The sequence below is a fragment of the Nelumbo nucifera genome, chromosome 3, assembly GCF_055504915.1.
Source record: "Nelumbo nucifera cultivar China Antique chromosome 3, China Antique-T2T, whole genome shotgun sequence".
Lineage (NCBI taxonomy): Eukaryota > Viridiplantae > Streptophyta > Magnoliopsida > Proteales > Nelumbonaceae > Nelumbo > Nelumbo nucifera.
This window is the reverse complement of record NC_142651.1, coordinates 62,620,763-62,639,212: the sequence shown is the minus strand read 5'-3', so window position 1 is coordinate 62,639,212 and position 18,450 is coordinate 62,620,763. Positions and strand designations below refer to the sequence as shown.

The 18,450-nt window shown below is 40.7% G+C and overlaps 1 protein-coding gene across 6 annotated transcripts in view; it reads left to right on the top strand.

Annotated features, from left to right (window-relative positions):
• Positions 1-18,450, top strand: part of BGAL9 (beta galactosidase 9) — a 162,676-nt gene that overhangs the window by 10,036 nt on the left and 134,190 nt on the right. For all 6 annotated transcript variants that reach the window (XM_010275743.2, XM_010275742.2, XM_088901849.1 and 3 more), the window contains exons 6-8: positions 2,063-2,206; positions 2,416-2,504; positions 6,418-6,523. In XM_010275743.2, the coding sequence (XP_010274045.1) occupies positions 2,063-2,206; positions 2,416-2,504; positions 6,418-6,523 (339 nt within the window). The remainder of the gene's footprint in view (positions 1-2,062; positions 2,207-2,415; positions 2,505-6,417; positions 6,524-18,450) is intronic.

Below are 18,450 nucleotides of genomic sequence, written 5' to 3'. Positions count from 1 at the left end.
TAAACAGATTACCTTCTGGAACCAACGACACTTCTTTGGTGTCCTGGACTTTCTTTCCACGAAAGATTCCTTTTCGGTGGGATGGGGAGAAGAGAGAGAAGAAGCAACCGCCCTCTCTAGAGGCCTCCAAACCACATGGAACTTGAACCGCCCCTTACAAAAAGCCCAGAGGAACCCTAAAAAAATAGGGTGCCACTACCTAGGTCAAAATTGAAGAGTCCAACAAAATCAGGACTCTTCCCCTTTCTCCAGTTTTTCCTGATTCTGATGAGAAACCCTAGACCAGCTATAGGGCATACAGATCCACCAAGAAAATCCAAAAACTGGGCTTACCTGAAAACTTCGATCAGCCTCTTAAATCTCCATGCAGTCGGCTGATCTAGGGCTGTAGGAATGAATCTCTTCAAGAACCTTCAACCCGCTCTGATACCAAATAGAAAACCTTATGTGCTGATTTCGGCCAAGCTTCTTGTGAAGGAAGAGTAGAAAGTTGGGGATTTCAGCAAGAGACAGAGGAAAGGGAAGAAAAGAGAAGAAGGTCGACTAGGATGGATTAACTTAACCCTAGCCGCCAGCCCCTCATTCTATTTATAATTAACTTAAGTATGAGATATTACAAAGATGCCCTTAGTAGGGCGGCAACTCAACCTAAGTAATTACAGCTCTTTAAAAAATAAAAACTAATGGGCCCAAGGCCCAACAACATCTTAATTTAAAAGGAAATAAACTAAACACAGGTCGGCCCACTCAACATGGATGATTCCTCCATTTTGCCATTTGCTGGACTGTGTGGAGGGAGAGAGATAAGATTATTTCTGAGGGGCAGACTAGCTCTGTGGAGGGCATCAAGGCAAAAGCTCAAAGAACCTTCTATCGGTGAGCTTCTATTTTGGAGGAATCTAGGGGTATTTCTTTTAGTCAAGCAAAGGACAACTAGGTGCACCTCGTTTTTAATTCAAATTACAGTAGTTGACTTTTTGTATTTAGTCATACTGTATACAGATCCTTGTACAGCTTGGAGTGAAGCTCACCCTCCCTTATTATTTGAATATTAATACAAATGCTCTTCCTCAGTTATCGAAAAAAAAAAAAAAACAGATGAGGCTGGACTTTTAAATGTCTAGATAGACCTCTCTTAACTATCATGGACCCACCCTCTTTAGGGCCTTTTGCCCACTTAAATGTGCTTTACTTTAGGCCCATGTCTATTAATTATAGATTTAATAAATTGTGATTGGGGCACATCTTTCTCGAACCAATTTAGGGACTGATACTCATTATTTAAGTGGGCTCTATTGCAGGGCTATTTTCTTAATTAAATGCCTCTTTGGGAGGGATTTTAGGTAGTGGCTTCTAGCTTTATGAGGTGGGCCCCGCCCAGACAGTCCGTAAGTTATGTTTGGCAAAAACCTCAGAAAGCCCGAAATAGCTGTCTTTCATCCAGAAATAGGGCTTCCCTCTAAAGCTTCTTTTAGTGGCTTCTCCAAAGCAGCTCAAACAAAGCTTCAGCCCTCTCAAATGGGCCCTAAACTATTCCATCCCACCTGTATGAGTGGGCTTAGATGAATGACCTAGAAAGGGACAAAATTTTAATCTGTGATTAGGAGTAGCTTGATAACCGTTCTCAATCCAGCAACTTTAAGCCCTCGACACTAATGTATCACAAAATTCTTTTTCTGTGCTGTATTGATATGTCAATTTTATGCAATCTTGAATTTTTCATGTTATTCAGTAAACACTGAATACATTTTCCTTTGTTGCACATATGCATGAATTAAGTTAGAAACTTTCTCAGGATTTATTAAAATAACTTTTTGGAAATGTTGATATTTTTGGACTTCTATGATTGTTTCTTTTTTGTTGAGGTTTGTGTCTGATACATGTTCTCATGATTAAATTACATCTTTTTCAGTACTTCAATACTTCTTAATTTTCTGTCAATTAAAGTTGGATTATTAATTGTGGATAAAAGGGGTTATGATTTATACATTTTCATAGTGGTCCCTGTGTCTTGTGAAGTAATATTTTATTATTTTTTACTAACTGGAAACAAATTCAACAGATTGAGAATGAATATGGAAATATTGAAAGTTCATATGGCCAGAGAGGAAAAGATTATGTTAAATGGGCTGCAAGCATGGCTATTGGGCTTGGTGCTGGCGTTCCTTGGGTTATGTGCAAGCAAACTGATGCTCCTGAAAATATTGTAATTCCCTTTTATCTTTCCTTTGGTGATTGTTTTTTGTTGTAACGGAAGATTTAGAAATAGTTTAATTAAGTAGAAACTTAGCTAATAAGAAAACTAAAAAATAAGAGAAAAAGAAAAAGAAGATGTGGTTTATTTTGCTGGTTGATTTCTTTATTAGCTAAAGTTTTGGATACTCATTCTTCTGCCACATTTATTTCTTTTTGCAGATAGATGCATGTAATGGATTCTATTGTGATGGTTTCAAGCCAAATTCTTATAGGAAACCAGTGCTATGGACAGAGGATTGGAATGGATGGTATGCTGATGCCTTGTATTATGTTGCAGTTCACTTCAGTACTTCTTTCCCTGGTTTCACTGTTGTGAAGTTGTCTTGTTTCACTGTTGTGCTTCTGATATTTTCATTTTTCAATCCATCATTTTCCTTTGCAAGAGTTTCTCTAGCCTGTAGTTTATCTCTCATGTCTGATAAAAAAAATCATCGATGGGAATGATGTCCAGTTGGAAGGGGTCTCTTTTGCTTCTATAAATGGGGCTTAATATCTTTTCCATTCTAGTTTGAAGATCATAGGTCCATCCTGTTTTTTAAAAGCTGCACCTAGGCACACAGGTGGGGCGCATTTTAGGCTATATGCCTTGCTTGAACCTAGGCATAGTCCCTTTTAAAAGGTGCATGCCTGGTGTGCCTTGTGCCTTTTTAAAATTTCATATTTTTTTTTGTGGATTCTTTCATGTTTTACACTCCTGTTATGGTCTATAAAGGATAAATTACTGAATTTCCTTTTTTGTTATTTGTAAATCAGTAATGGTATACAACTTTTAAAATAAACAAAAACAATGACCTTTCAAATACTTTAAACATTAGTTCTTGCAAATAGGATTTTAAATAGCATAATTTGCACTGAAGAAGCTGTTGTGGGACTTAACAGTATGGGCTTTGGCCCATTTATGTTATGTCATACCTTGTTTTGTTATGCTGTAATGTTATTAAGTGGTTTATGGGCATGGACCTTAATGGGGGGTAAGATGGTCATCTCATGTACTATTGTAACCCTAATATAAATATCAATTTTATGGGCTGGAGAGAGTGTGTCGCCCTATTGTCTTATCTGTTTTTCTTCTTCTTCTTTCTCTGTTTTCTCTTCTTTCTTCAAGTAGTCGTACAAGACTACAAATATCTCTTAGGTTTTGAACAGAAAATAAAGAAAGGAAGAGAGAAGATGAGAAGAAAAAGGAGAGAGATGAAGAGGGATAACTCGTGGAGAGGTATTAGAAAGAAGAGAGTGGTTGGTGTGTTTAAAACAGCCGCCCCACTCCTTAATTTATATACATAGTTTCCTAATTATAAAAAAACTTTAATGCTTACATGGCAATAAAAGATAAGATTAAAATAAAACAAATCCTAGATAAGATAGAATAAAACTAATCCTACTAGGAAAACTGATCCTAATCAATTTAAATCTAAGTACATCTCTGGGTGTCACACGAATACACTTAATGTGGGGTCCACAGTTTCCTACACTCCCCCTCAAGTTGGGTAGTAGATATTTGTCATTTCCAACTTGCATAGATCTTCTTCTAACCTCTTTCTTGAAACAACCTTGGTGAGTAGGTCTGCAAGCTACATGCTAGAGGTGATGTAGGGAGGGCATACTTCTTGAGATGTAACCCTTTCTCTGATAAAATGCAGGTCCACTTCAATATGCTTAGTTCTGTCGTACTGTACTGGATTATGGGTTATATTGATGGCAGCCTAATTATCACAGTACAACATTAGGGGTTTCTCATAAACAATACCCAATTCCTCATTTAATGATCTCAACCATAGAATCTCAGCCACACCATTTGCCATGGACCTATATTCAGCTTCAACACTTGAACGAGAAACAACACTTTGTTTCTTACTCTTCCAGGAGACCAGATTACTTCCTACAAAGGCACAATATGCAGAGGTAGATCCTTGGTCATCAACACACCCAGCCCAATTAGCATCTGTGCAAACTTCTATCTTCATGTGGTCATTTTTCTTGAACAAAATGCCTCTGCCTGGGGACCTCTTCAAATATGCTAATATCCTTTCAACCACAAGAAGGTGAGTAGTTCTAGGAGAGTGCATATACTGACTAACTACACTGACTACATAACTAATGTCAGGTCGTGTGAGGCAAAGATAGAGAAGCTTTCCAACTAACCGTTGAAACATAGTTTTATCTTCAATAGGCTCTCCACCCTCTACACTAATCCTGTGGTTCTGTTCAATAGGTGCGTCTGCAGGCTTAACTCCCAACTTTCTTGTTTCTTCTAGTAGATCAAGAACATACATTCGTTGAGAGACAAAAATCCCATGCTTGGATCTAGCTACCTCAATGCCCAAGAAGTATCGTAGTTCCCCCCAAATCTTTTACCTCAAACTCTTGATGAAGGAATTGCTTAAGAGACTCAACCTCACTAGTATCACTCCCGGTTACTACAATGTCGTTCACATACACGGTAAGCAAGGTTACGGAGGAACCCACACTCTTAATAAACAAGGTGTGGTCTAACTGAGCCTGCACGTATCCGAACCTATCAAGGGCTCGTCTGAATCTGTCAAACCATGCTCTGGGGGACTGTTTTAGTCCATATAGAGCTTTGTTCAACCGACAAACCTTTCCTGTCTCCGTACCAAAAATCCTGGAGGCAGCTGCATGTAAACTTCTTCCTGCAAGTCTCCATTGAGAAAGGCATTTTTAACATCCTCTAATAGTGGTCATCTTTGCTACTGGTGCAAAAGTTTCTAAGTACTCAATACCTTATGTCTGAGTAAATCCTTTTGCAACTAATCGGGCCTTATACCTTTCAACAGAACTATCAACATTATGTTTTACAGTGAATATCCATCTACATCCAACTGGTTCTTTCCTTTAGGTTGATCAACTATCTCCTAGGTATTGTTTCTGATGAGGGCATCCATTTCTACTTTTATCGCATCTTTCCATTCTGGTACTTCCTATGCTTCCTATATTGTTATGGGAATGGGAATATCAGCAATGGATGCGAGAAAAGACTTGTAGGAGGGAGACAAATGATCATAGGATAGGAACTGAGAAATGTAGTGAGATGTGGTGCAACGGCATTTTCCTTTACGAATTGCTATAGGGAGATCAAGGTCACTGAATGAAGGTGAAGGCTCTATGGTTGGATGTCTCTCATTTGTAGTATCTGTGGTACCTAGACCTGGATCTATAGAAGGAACTGGGGCTACTGTAGTACCTGGATATGAATATGTAGAAGGAACTGGGGCTACTGTGGTACTGGGATCTGGATCTGCAGAGGTGACTAGGACTGGCCTGCACTACTGATGTCCAAAATCGACCCGTCTCCATCGTCTGTGATAAACTCTCACATCCTTGCACCTTTGACATTCTTCCCCATTACATCCTTCTTCACTTAATGGGATTGGAAAAGGAACTTCTGATGAGCTACTCCTGGCTTCACTATCTCCCCCTGAGGAGAAGTAATCCTAGGATTGGTTGATTGGAATCCTAAACATGGGTGTAGGGAACCCTCCAATACCTACTGGTAGAAATGGGAGATCAAGTGGACACTCCAGAACCCCCATAAATTGTCCAACTCAAAATTTCCTTCTCTAGATTGATGAAATAGTCTAAAGAATCTTGAATACCATGTAGATATCCTTCAACCTTGCTGGATTTCAAAATCTCTTTGGTTTCCTTGACTTTCCAGAAAAATCATTTACTCCTCTTTGATCACCGCATAACTTTGAGCATGCTAATCTTGTCAAAAGCAGGATTGGTGAATGTCTCACCAAAGGTTTCACTTACAAAAAGAAGTGAATTTTTTCTTTTATTGCATTTGAGCATGCATGCATAAATACGTTTTAGAGAAAAAAATTGTTTTGATGTCCAATACAATAACAAATGTTTCCTGTCATCTCTGATATACATTGTTGCTGAGAATCAACACTTTCTGGTTATTTTAGCTTAACTGATTCATTCTAGTTGATAAATACAATTTTCTCCTTTCTGTTGTGTGGTTTCTGATAAATGACTGCTAGTAACCTCTCTCTCTCTCTCTCTCTCTCCAGCACATCATTCATTTTGAGCTTGATTGATAAATTAATTGTTTGATTTCTATGGAAAATGTATATAGAAGTTTATATGCCCAACCTTAACCTTTGTTGGTTTGTTTATTCTTTTTCCTTTTTGAAGGTTTGCATCTTGGGGGGGAAGGGTGCCTCATAGACCTGTTGAAGATATTGCATTTGCTATAGCTCGTTTTTTTGAACGTGGAGGAAGCTACCAGAACTATTACATGGTATAATGTGTCGTGTAGCCTAGCATTATGGTTTTGGCCCCATTTATGTTTATGTTTATGTTAGTTATCTTTGTTTCTTTCTTATTGGGATAAATGGGCCTGGGATTATTTTGTATTCTTTACATTTCTTCCTGCTTACTAATCAGGGGCACATTTGTCATTGTATTTCTTCCTTAATGCCCTTATATGAAAGATTGTTGGTGAAAGCTGAACCACTGTAGTCGAAGTAGCGGAGAAGAGGAGAAGAAGAAGAGATGCTGAAATGTCGAACTGTACTTGCAGTCGACCATGCCTTTATTTATATATATAAGTGAAGTACAAAGTACAGGAAATTACTGGGATACCCCTGATTAGTGATGGGACACCCAGAAGACTTAAGACATAAACAAGATTAGGCCCATTAGTAAAGGCCCAATTACAAGATAAGATTAACATAAGAATGGGCTAATAGGAATTCTTATCAGCCGAACACACTCAAGCCTTCTAACATATCATTCTAACACTCCCCCTCAAGCTAAACATGGATATCAATCATGTTTAGCTTGCCAAGTATGTCCTTGAACTTTGTAGTTGCCAGCCCTTTTGTTAATACATCTGCAATCTGCATTTCTGATGGAGTATAAGGCACACAGAGTTCCCCTGAAACAATTCTCTCTCTTACAAAGTGTCGATCAATTTCAATATGTTTTGTCCTGTCATGTTGTATTGGATTATTGGCAATGTTGATAGCAGCTTTATTATCACAATACAACTTGAGAGGACCTTCAGTCTTGATACCAAGCTCATTAAGGAGAGTTTTGAGCCATAAGAGTTCAGCAACCCCGTGTGCCATAGCTCGGTATTCTGCTTCTGCACTTGATCTAGCCACAACATTCTGCTTCTTACTGCGCCATGTGACTAGGTTTCCTCCCAAGAATTTATAGTAACCTGAGGTTGATTTTCTGTCTCCAACAAACCCAGCCCAATCAGCATCAGTGTAGGCTTCAATTCCAAGTATGCTGTTCTTCCTGAATAGAATTCCTTTCCCTGGGCAAGTTTTCAAGTATCTTAGAATTCTTTCCACTGCTCTCATATGAGGAATCTTTGGTGAGTGCATGAATTGACTGACAACATGCACTGCATAGGCAATGTCTGGCCGAGTGAGGGATAGGTATATCAGTTTTCCTACCAATTTTTGGTACCTTTCCTTATCGCAGTATTCCTCACCCATTGATTCTTGTAATCCATGGTTCGGTTCTATTGGTGTGTCTACTGGCCTGCACCCCATCATGCCTGTTTCTTCTAGGAGATCTAGCACATATTTTCGTTGACGTATGTAGATTCCTTCTCTTGATCTAGCAACTTCAATCCCGAGAAAATATCTCAGATTTCCCAGGTCCTTGATCTCAAATTCTGAAGCTAAGAACTCCTTCAGCCTCTTCATCTCTTTCACATCATTTCCAGTGATCACCATATCATCCACATAAACAATGAGAGCTGTAAGTTTTTCATCATGTCTCATTGTAAACAATGTATGATCCGCATTGCTCTGAGTGTACCCCACTTTTTTCATGGCCGTACAAAGTCTCTCAAACCATGCCCGGGGAGATTGCTTCAAGCCATACAAAGCTTTCCTTAGTTTACACACCTTCTTTCCAACATTATATCTAGGTGGGGGTTCCATGAAAACCTCTTCATGTAGATCACCATTTAGGAAAGCATTCTTCACATCCGGCTGATGAAGTTCCCAAGAGAATTTTGCAGGTAATGACAGTAGAACCCTGATTGTGTTGAGATTTGCTACCGGGGCAAAGGTTTCCTTGTAGTCAATTCCTTCCTTTTGTATAAATCCCTTTGCCACAAGTCTGGCCTTGTATCTTTCAATTGACCCATCTTCCCTGTGTTTTACTGTGAATACCCACTTGCACCCAACAATGCCTTTCCCTTCTGGCAGGTCCACCAATTCCCACGTTCTTGCTTTCATTAGGGCTTTCATCTCTTCATTCATGCCTTCTTTCCACCTTGGATCAAATACCGCCTCTGAATATTTGGAAGGGACACATACAGAGGAAAGAGCAGACACAAAGGAATGATAGGCAGGTGATAAATGTGAGTAAGAGACATAATCAGTTATGGAATGCCGAGTGGTACAAGAACGAACAGGCTTATGGAGAGCAATGGGAAGATCCAAATCTGAATTGAGAGAGTCAGAATTACCTTGGATTGCAGAGACAGATTGATCTGAGTCCAACTGGTTGCAATCATGAGGTTGAGGGCCCTTCTTCCTTCTACTGTATGTAAGTATCTCTTTCTCTTGCTTGCTGGAATCATTAGGAGCATCAGCTGAAGCTGGAGATGTAACTGGCACAGCGGGAGTCTCACTAGGTCGACCCGGAATGTTACAGCTAGGGGTAGTGGAAGGTGATGAAAGGGGAACAAAAAAGAAGGGAGAATGAGGATCCTCTTCCATCCCACTAGTCTCCCCCTGAAGAGAATTCTGAGAAGATTTGAAATAGGGTTGAGACTCAAAAAAGACTACATCTCTGGTGACATTTTTTCTTGGAGACAGGATCATAACACTTATACCACTTTTGCATAGGAGAGTAACCAAAAAAAATTCCCTTTGTAGCCTTCGGATCTAGCTTGGTTTTCTTTGGATCCTTCACATGAATGAAGCATGTACATCCAAAAACCCGTGGGGGAAGAGGAAATTCTGGAAGAGTGGGACACAACACAGAGAAAGGGGTCTTCATACCCAGTACCTTAGATGGCATCCGATTTATCAGGTATGATGCAGTGAGAACAGCTTGAGACCAATATTGCTTGGGCACATTGTGCTGGAAAAGTAGAGCTCGAGCTGTCTTCATTAGGTGCCTGTTCTTGCGCTCAGCAACTCCATTTTGCTGAGGGGTGTAAGCACATGATGATTGATGTGACATGCCTTCGTCTTCCATGAATGAGTTCAGGGATCTTTCAAAATATTCAACTGCATTGTCTGAACGGAGTTGTTTAATCTTCTTATCAAATTGTGTTTCAACCATCTTGCAAAACATCATAGTTATCCGTGGAACTTCTTCACGTCCTTTTAACAGATAAATCCAAGTGCACCGAGAATAATGGTCAATAAAACTGATAAAATAACGGAAGCCATCAATGGAGACAATGGGTGAAGGACCCCAAACATCAGAATGGACCAAATCAAAAGGGGCTTGAATTTCATTACTAGAAATTGGATACATTGATCTGCATTGTTTTGACATTTGACACACATCACAAACTAAACTTTGACTCGGAATGCCCTTACATAAATCGGGAAACAACATTGCTAAAGAAGAAAAAGACAAATGACCTAGCCTAGCATGCCACAAGTGCAGCCTAGCTCTTGACTCCACACTTTCTGGACTAGTAGTAGCAGAAGCTTGCAGTGCTGAACTGACATCTGCATCAAAATAGTAGAGGCCCTCATACTTATGACCACTCCCAATCGTTCTCCTTGTCAATCTGTCCTGGAAAACACAATGAGAGGGAAAAAAAGTTATACTGCAGTTCAAATTTCTTGTAAGCTTTGAAACAGACAACAAATTTGATGTAAGACTAGGAACATGTAAGACTGATTTAAGAGAGAGATCCTTGCTTAGGTTAACCACTCCCTTTCCCGAGATGGTGGAGAGGGACCCATCAGCTACTCTCATCTTATCCTGGCCAGACAATAAATGATATGAGGAGAATAATGAGGACATATGTGTCATATGGTCAGTGGCTCCTGAGTCAATCACCCAAGAGCTAGAATTAATGGAACTAGTTGCACTAAATGCGTAGGCTGTACCTGACTTGGCAAGAGAGGTGGAAGCTAAAGGATTGTTCTTCAGACGGGCAAATGCCCAACTGAGAACCTCTACCTCACTAGCTGTAAAGCCCAAGGTACTTGGTCCAGAGGAATCAACAACCTGCTTTGTGGTGGAAGAGGACACTGGCTGAGTACTCTGTGAGATGTCACTACTGCTGTTGGTAGCAAGATTCCCACTTGCTATGTGGCCCTTATGTTGCCTTTTTTCCTTTCTCAGAGCAGCTGGCTTCAGATGAGGGTACAAGACCCAACATTTCTCCTTTGTGTGTTTCTCACCACCACAATGGGTACACTTGAGGGACTTCTTGTCTGAAAATCTGCTTCCCTTAGTGGAGACTAAGGCTGAATGTTCCCCAGATAATTCTGTTGCTTGTCTGGGAGTCAACCTGCATCTCCTTTCTCCTTACTTCTTCAATCCTCACCAGGTAGTAAACATGATGAAGCTCAGATAATTCATCTCTTCCTAGAATCTGTGACCTTACACCTTCATATATAGGGTCTAAGCCTGCCAGGAACTTGAAGGCTCTGCCCTCCTCAATCTGCTTGTCATGCCTCTCCTTATCCCTAGCATTTTCCCAATCTAAAATCATGTGATGGTCAAGCTCTTCCCAGAGACCTTCCAGTGTTGCAAAGTATGTTGCCACAGACATGTCTCCTTGCCTTAGGGCTGCAATATCTTGGTTCAGTCTGTAGATTCTAGCATTATTCTTCTTTTGGCCATATGTCTTAGATACTTTCTCCCAGATTTTAGTGGCTGTAGGAAAATGATGAACAGTTCTGGCCACCCGAGGAGTCATGGAGACCAGCAACTAAGACGTAACTGTGGCATTTTCCTTGTGCCACACAGTGTATTCAGGGCTGCTGATTTCTGGTTCATTTTTATCTCCATCCAAATAGCCAGTGAGGTCACGAGAGGTAATAAACAGTGTTGCTGAGACGGACCACTCTCTAAAGTTCTACTCATCCAATAGCACACTTGTAATCTGCAAGCTATGCAGATTAGGGTTCTCCAGGTTTGAGGACCTTATTACAGGTCTGTTATCTTTAGAAGAAACTTCACCGGATAGTGATGACATCCTAACTTCGGTCAAGGAGTTGTTCACAGTACTGTTGGTGGTTCTGGTTAGGGCTGGCCGAAGTAGTCACAGAGTTCACAGTGCTGATAGCACACAGATAGGCTTCACTTGGACTAAACCAGTTCGGGTACAGCAGCAAGGAAAAAAAAAAATTCTGTAACTGAACCAGTTCACAGAGCTGGAGTAGGGCTGGTAACCGACCTGGAAATGATCTGTAACTGAAGTCGCCACAGTCTTGTAAAGGTTTTTCTGAACCAGTTCTGATGCAGGTTCTGATTAGCCGAAGTAACCTCAGCAGGTCCTGACAGCTCGCAACACAGTTTCAGACTTGCCGAGACTGTCACAGTTCTGAAGCAGCTCTGTTACAGCAGAAAAAAGTGTTCTGGGCTGGTAACCGACCTGTGCTATGTAGACTCCACTTGCACTTCGAGTACTGCTACTGTAAAGGGAGTTCCCCTCCTTACAGACAACACTAGGACTGCTGAAATCAGTCCTCAACTAGGTCTGTCCTATACAGACCTCTTCTTAGCAGCCGAATAGCTGCTAACTACTAGAAACTAGTAGGACTCCAGCTTCAGGGTCTTACCTCCCTTGCGCCCTACAACCAAGGGAAACCCTAGGTCGAACCTTGTGTTGTTCTCCTGCAACCCTAGGGTTTCACAGCAGCAACCCAGATAAAAAAAAAGGTGAACTACAGCAAGAAAGATGAGATGGCGTTGGCAGTAACCAGGAAAGTGCTCAATGCTCTGATACCATGAAAGCTGAACCACTGTAGTCGAAGTAGCAGAGAAGAGGAGAAGAAGAAGAGATGCTGAAATGTCGAACTGTACTTGCAGTCGACCATGCTTTTACTGGGATACCCCTGATTAGTGATGTGACACCCAGAAGACTTAAGACATAAACAAGATTAGGTCCATTAGTAAAGGCCTAGTTACAAGATAAGATTAACATAAGAATGGGCTATTAGGAATTCTTATCAGCCGAACACACTCAAGCCTTCTAACATATCATTCTAACAGTTGGGGGGCTGTTGGAAGTATGCTGCCCATTTCTTTCAAACTCTTCTTCTCTCTTCTTATTTCTTCAAGCCTGAATGTAAACATGGCATCAGAGAGAGCATTAATACTACCTTTCCTACTGGTTCGAAAGTTTGATCTCTTGCTGTTTCATCTTCCTTGTTTCCTTTATTTTTGCTTATGGTTGTTAAAGGAACCCTAGTTCTGCTTGTGGTGCTCTAAAACCTTGTTGCTTCCTAGGGTTTTCCCTTTGGAGAAGGTCCAAGGGAACCCAGAACAGGTTCAGTTATGTCCTACTAGGGCAAGGCAAGCTGTGAGTAGTTTTTTTTTTTTAATCAGCAAAAAGGATTAGTTTTATTAATGGGAGGTAGAAGTTAAAATAGATTGGGTATCCATTCACCCAAATATACCGAAAACAACAATGTCCATATAACTAATTTACAATAGAGCTCAGAATAACTGCTGCCTTAACACCCCTTGCTTAGCTGAAGTGTCAGCCATCCTATTAGCCACCCTTCGTGTCCAAATAAATGAAGCATTCAGGTCCCCTTTCAAACTATCTATCTCCCTTAAGGCATATCATTAAGCCTAAACACACCATCAATTCAGCCTTTAAAGAGTCCCCTTCTCCTATAGGTCCTGAGTACATAGCCAGCATTTTACTTGAGGAGTCTCTAATGACTTCCATTCCATCATCTCTCTTTCCTTTTGTTTTGAAGAGTGTGCCACCTCATTCCAAGCCCTTATTATATCAGTCACTGTAAAACATTGGAAGATGTCAAGGGTTTTTATCCATTGAGCCAATTTAATTTTTATTAATTCCACCAACTCCTCCTTTGACCTGAGCTTCTCATTAAATATTCTTGCATTCCTCTCCTCCCAAATGGACCAACCCCAATAGCTCTAACTAGTTTGCACATTGTTCTTCCTCTTTTTTGTTGATAGTCTTAGGAAATTTGGACTGGAAAGACTTCCTACATCCTGAGGAGCTATCCACCTGCAACCTAAAAGAGTACAAAAAGACTCCCAAATAAACAACTCAAAAGGGACAAGAGATTAGTAAGTGGGGTAAGGATTCACCATTTGCAAAACAAAGAAAGCACACATGTGGGGAAAGACATCTATTCGGCCTCCTTTTTTGAAGCAAATCATAGTTGTTCACCTTTCCAAGAAAAACCTCCCAACACGGTTGAACTTTAGTTGGTATGGGTTTACTCCAAATTTCTTTCACTGGGAAATTTTCTCCCACCTCTAAGAAAACAAACTAAAGTTTATCCAATAACTGAATAAGGGTCTCACACTCACTATCTCTCAGCCCCCTTCTGAAGCCAAAATCCCAACTTACACCCAGAGAAGAGAGAGTGACAAATCTTGAAATTGGTTGGTACTTGTGGTCAGACATTGAACAAAGGCCCGTTAAAAGGGAACTAGGAGGAGCATCAGCTGGCTAAATGTCTTCCCGAAAGAGAACCCTCACCCCACATCAGACGATAAAATTAATAAAGGTTGGGTATACCTTTTGGGTTTCTCTCCAAGGGGAACTTGAGGTTGAAGAAATGGCCACCCTTGCATCCCAGCCATTGTTCATCATGCCATGAATGCTTTCAATGATCTTGTGTCACAACGTATCTCTTTCCAATGGGAACCTCCAGAGCCACTTTCCTAGTAATGATGTGTTCCTGAGAATCAGGTTCCCTTTGTTGTGGGACTTAACAGTGTGGGCCTTGACCCAATTATATTATGTCTTCTTATTCCTTGTTGGGCTATTTTGCTATTAAGTGCTAATGGGCCTGAGCTTCTTTATTTTATTACTAATGGGGGGTAAAGTTGTAATCTTATGTTTTTAGATGTTACCCTAATATAAATATCGGTTTGAAGGGCTGGGTAAGGTGCTACCGCCCTATTCTAAATTTCTAGTTCTTCTTCTTTTCCTTCTTCTTCATTAATCAGAATACAAACATGGTATCAGAGCATTAAGTTGATCTCATTCTGCTCACCTATCTTCTTCACCTCATCTTGTCTGAAGTTTTCTCTTTTTATTGTTGGATTAACAAGGAGTTCTACTGCTGATCGTGGTTGGCTGAAGTTTTTAGGTTTGTCCTTGGAAAAACTCCAAGGAGACCCAGAATAGTTGCTGGTATGCCCAGGTAGGGCAAGAAACTATGGAGTAGTCGTATGGACTACTAGGATGACCCATCTAACAGGTTTAGCTACTGGACTGCCAGTATATCACTCCAGGAGATTAGTTTACAGTCCAACCAAGCTTGGTTGCGAATTTTGAGTAAAGGAAAGTGCTGTTAGACCTATTATACTTGCTGCTATTTCGAGTTTTGTTGAGGTAGTAGTCGGCTACTAGGAATAGGATACTGATAGTAGTTGACTACTACGAAATCTCTTCGTGAAGTAATTGACTACTAGCAATAGAGTATTGTTTTGAGTGAGTTTATAATGTCTTCCAGCACTAGTGAGGTATCCTCTGGAGGATCTTGGACTGTTGACAATGTTATTCACCTTGGAAACCCTATAGTACAGATTACTAATGTGAAGCTAGATGAATAAAAGCCGTTTCAGTAAGATGGTCCATAGTGAGTCATAGACTACAAGGCTAGATTGATGGGAAGATTAAGGAGCCCAAGGAAGACGAACCAAGTTATAGGACTTGGTGTAGGGAAAATGCAACTGTGATGTCATGGTTGATGACTTCTATGGTTCCCAAAATTGTGAGGACTGTTCAGCATTATACAACAACCCACAAGATTTGGGAGAAACTGTAAACACTTATGGTCAAAAGAAAAATATAGCTAGGATTTACAGGCTGAATCAAGACATCTTTAGTTTGTTTCAAGGGGACATGGCTGTAGCAACTTATTTTGCTACATTAGAAGGCTTATGGGAAGAACTTGATCACCATTCAGTCCTTGAGTGGGACAACACTAATGACAAAGAAAGGCATGACAAGCAAATTAAAGGAATAATATTCAAATTTCTAGCTGGTTTGGACCACTCATACAAAAGCATTAGAGCTCAAAGTTTAGGGAGAGATGAACTTCCAAGTCTGCATCATGTGTTTTACTTGATCAGGAGCGAGGAGGTGAGGAGGAAAGAAATGGGAATTGGTGTTCCACTTCAACCTAGTGAGCAGTCTGCACTTGTTTCCAGCATCTCTAAGGGTGGAAAAGGGGCTGATAAGAACTTGAAGTGTTCACATTGTGGGGGAGAGAGAGGTATACTAAGGATACTTGTTGGATTCTCCATCCACACCTGAAACGAGCAGCTTTTTGGAAGGACAAGAAGCCAAACAAGGGTCCGAACTACAATTCAGGTTATGTAGCCAACCCAAATGTAACAAATGGAGATTTTAAGGGCAACGATACCAGCTCTACCAACGTAGGACAGACCACTACTCCACCAAATAGCTTCCTAGAGTTCACAACCAAAGAGGTAGATATCCTCAACCGGGCTATGGCTTGGTTGAAACAATCATCCATTGCTTCATCCTCATTTGCAAAGACAGGTATAACATCTGCCCTTACTGCTGTTCAATCCTCTTCAGCAATCCTCTATGGACAGGTCAAAGGTTCTTGGACCAAATGGTTTTACTATGGCTTTCTATCAGGAGTGTCGGGACACTATCAAAAAAGATTTGCTTGAGGTTTTTAAGGAGGTTGAAAACAACCATGTGATTAGTCGTGGAGTTAATGCCACATTCTTAGCTCCTATCCTGAAGAGATTAGATGCCAAACACCCTAAAGATTTCAGGCTGATTAGCTTGGTGACTAGCATCTATAAGATTGTGGCAAAAGTGCTTTCTTTAAGGATTAAAAAGGTCCTTCCCTTTCTCATTACTCAAGCCCAAGGAGTCTTTGTTCAAGATAGGTAGAGGGCTCAGGCAAGGAGACCCCCTTTCTCATTACTCAAGCCCTCTATAGACTAGCATCTATAGAGGGCTCAGGCAAGGAGACCCCCTTTCACCTTTCTTGTTCACACTTGTGGTAGATGTGTTCAGTAGAATGATTTCTAAAGTAGACAGGGAAGGGCTGATAAGTGGATGGAGAATAGGCAGGAATAGTGTCTCGGGGACTCATCTTCATTTTGCTGGCGATATTATCATTTTTTGTGAAGGGGGAGATTTAGGGAGAGTGAGAAGCCTAAAAGATCTTATTAAATCCTTTGAGTTTGCTTCAAACATGACAATTAACTTTGACAAAAGTTGTGTGGTTGGAATCAATTTGGAAGCTTGGGAGGCAGAGGTTGTAGCAGGTTGTCTAGAGTGTTCTATGTCTGATTGGCCTTTAACCTACTTGGGTCTTCTGTTAGGTGCTAACTCAAAAGAAAGTCAGTTTTGGTATCCAATTGTGGAAAAATTCGAAAAGAGGTTGGCTTCTTGGAAGAAAAGTTACATATCGTTAGGGGTAGAGTGCCCTTGATTAGGGTGACTCTTGCCAGTCTTCCGGTTTATTTTCTCTCGGTGTTTAGGATACCTTCAAGGGAAGCTAAGAAACTAGAAAAGGTGATGAGGGACTTCTTGCGGGAGGTAGGGGAAGAGAAGAAGGATCATCTGATTTGGTGGGAGATAGTCGGAAGAAATAAGGAAGAAGGGGGATTAGGATTAGGTAACCTAGTTCTTAAGAATGGATCTCTTCTAGGGAAGTGGCTTTGGAGATGGCCGTTGGAGGGAGAGAGGGAGAGAGGTTGTGGCACAAGGTGGTGAAGAGTATTCATGGCTGTTTGCAGAATGGTTGGGATGCTGGGGTATCTCGACGGGTGACTCTTGCAACACCCTGGAAGGCTATACACGGAATCCTTCCCCATTTTCTGAATCTGGTCAGGTATGATGTTAATTCTGGAAACAATGTTCTTTCTTGGGAAGACATTTGGGTAGGTAACCAACCTCTTAAAGACTTTTTCCCTTCTCTTTACTCTCTTTTCCTTTATAAGAAAGAGTCAGTTTCTAGTTTTATTTCCTCCCCAACTTCTACTTCTTTGGCCTTAAACAAGGATTTTGGTTTTTGAAGAGGGTTACATGATGATGAAAGTGCTTGTGTTTCAGAACTGTTGTCTTCACTTGAGTCTATTTGCTTAGATCCCCTCAAACCTAACACAAGAATTTGGACCCCTAACCCGAAAAGCTTTTTCACTTGTTCTTCTTTTTTCAAGTCCCTTTTCTCCACTTCTGCATCCCAGAACTTCCCAGTTAAAGAATTCTGGATTAGATCCATCCCCCCAAAGATTGCTGTTTTTTGTTGGGAAGTTTTTTATGGTAAGATTAATACCTTGGAAAACTTGCAAAAGAGGAGACCAAAGTGGTACTTATCCCCTAATTGGCGTGTTCTATGTAAAACTCAGAATGAGGACTGTCACCACTTACTGATATCTTGCTCCTTTACTGTAGCTTTATGGAATTGGATTTTTATGTTGTTTGAGTGTAGGTGGAACTTGCCATCTGATACTAGCTTGCTGTTAAGTCCATCTTCCTTTGTATGACATACAAGAGAGGGAGAATTATGTGGAAGTGCATAAGAGCAACTTTGTTGTGGACTGTTTGGGAAGAAAGGAACACCAGAATTTTTTGTGAAAAGGAAAGGAGATTTGCGGAAGTTAAAGAATGTATTTTGATAAGGAAAATTCAGTGGCTTAAAACGCTAAATCTCTTTGATGCATACTCTTTCGATGACCTATGGAGAAGCTGGTTAGCAGTGGCTAATACTTCTACTTGGAAGGACAGATATGTGGTTGAATGGATACCACTTGGGGAGGAGTTTATTAAGCTGAACTTTGATGGGAGTAGCCGACGTAACCCTGGACCTTCAAGTATAGGAGGAGTGCTGAGAAATAAAGATAGTAGCATTATATCTTTGTATTCAGGTCCTGCGGGTGTGGGAGACTCTATAAGGGCTAAATTACTTGCTGCTGTGCAAGGAATCCAGATCGCAAACCAGCTAGGAATAAAGCATCTGATTGTTGAAGGGGACTCCCAAGTGATAGTGGTTTGGTTGGAGGATCCGAACT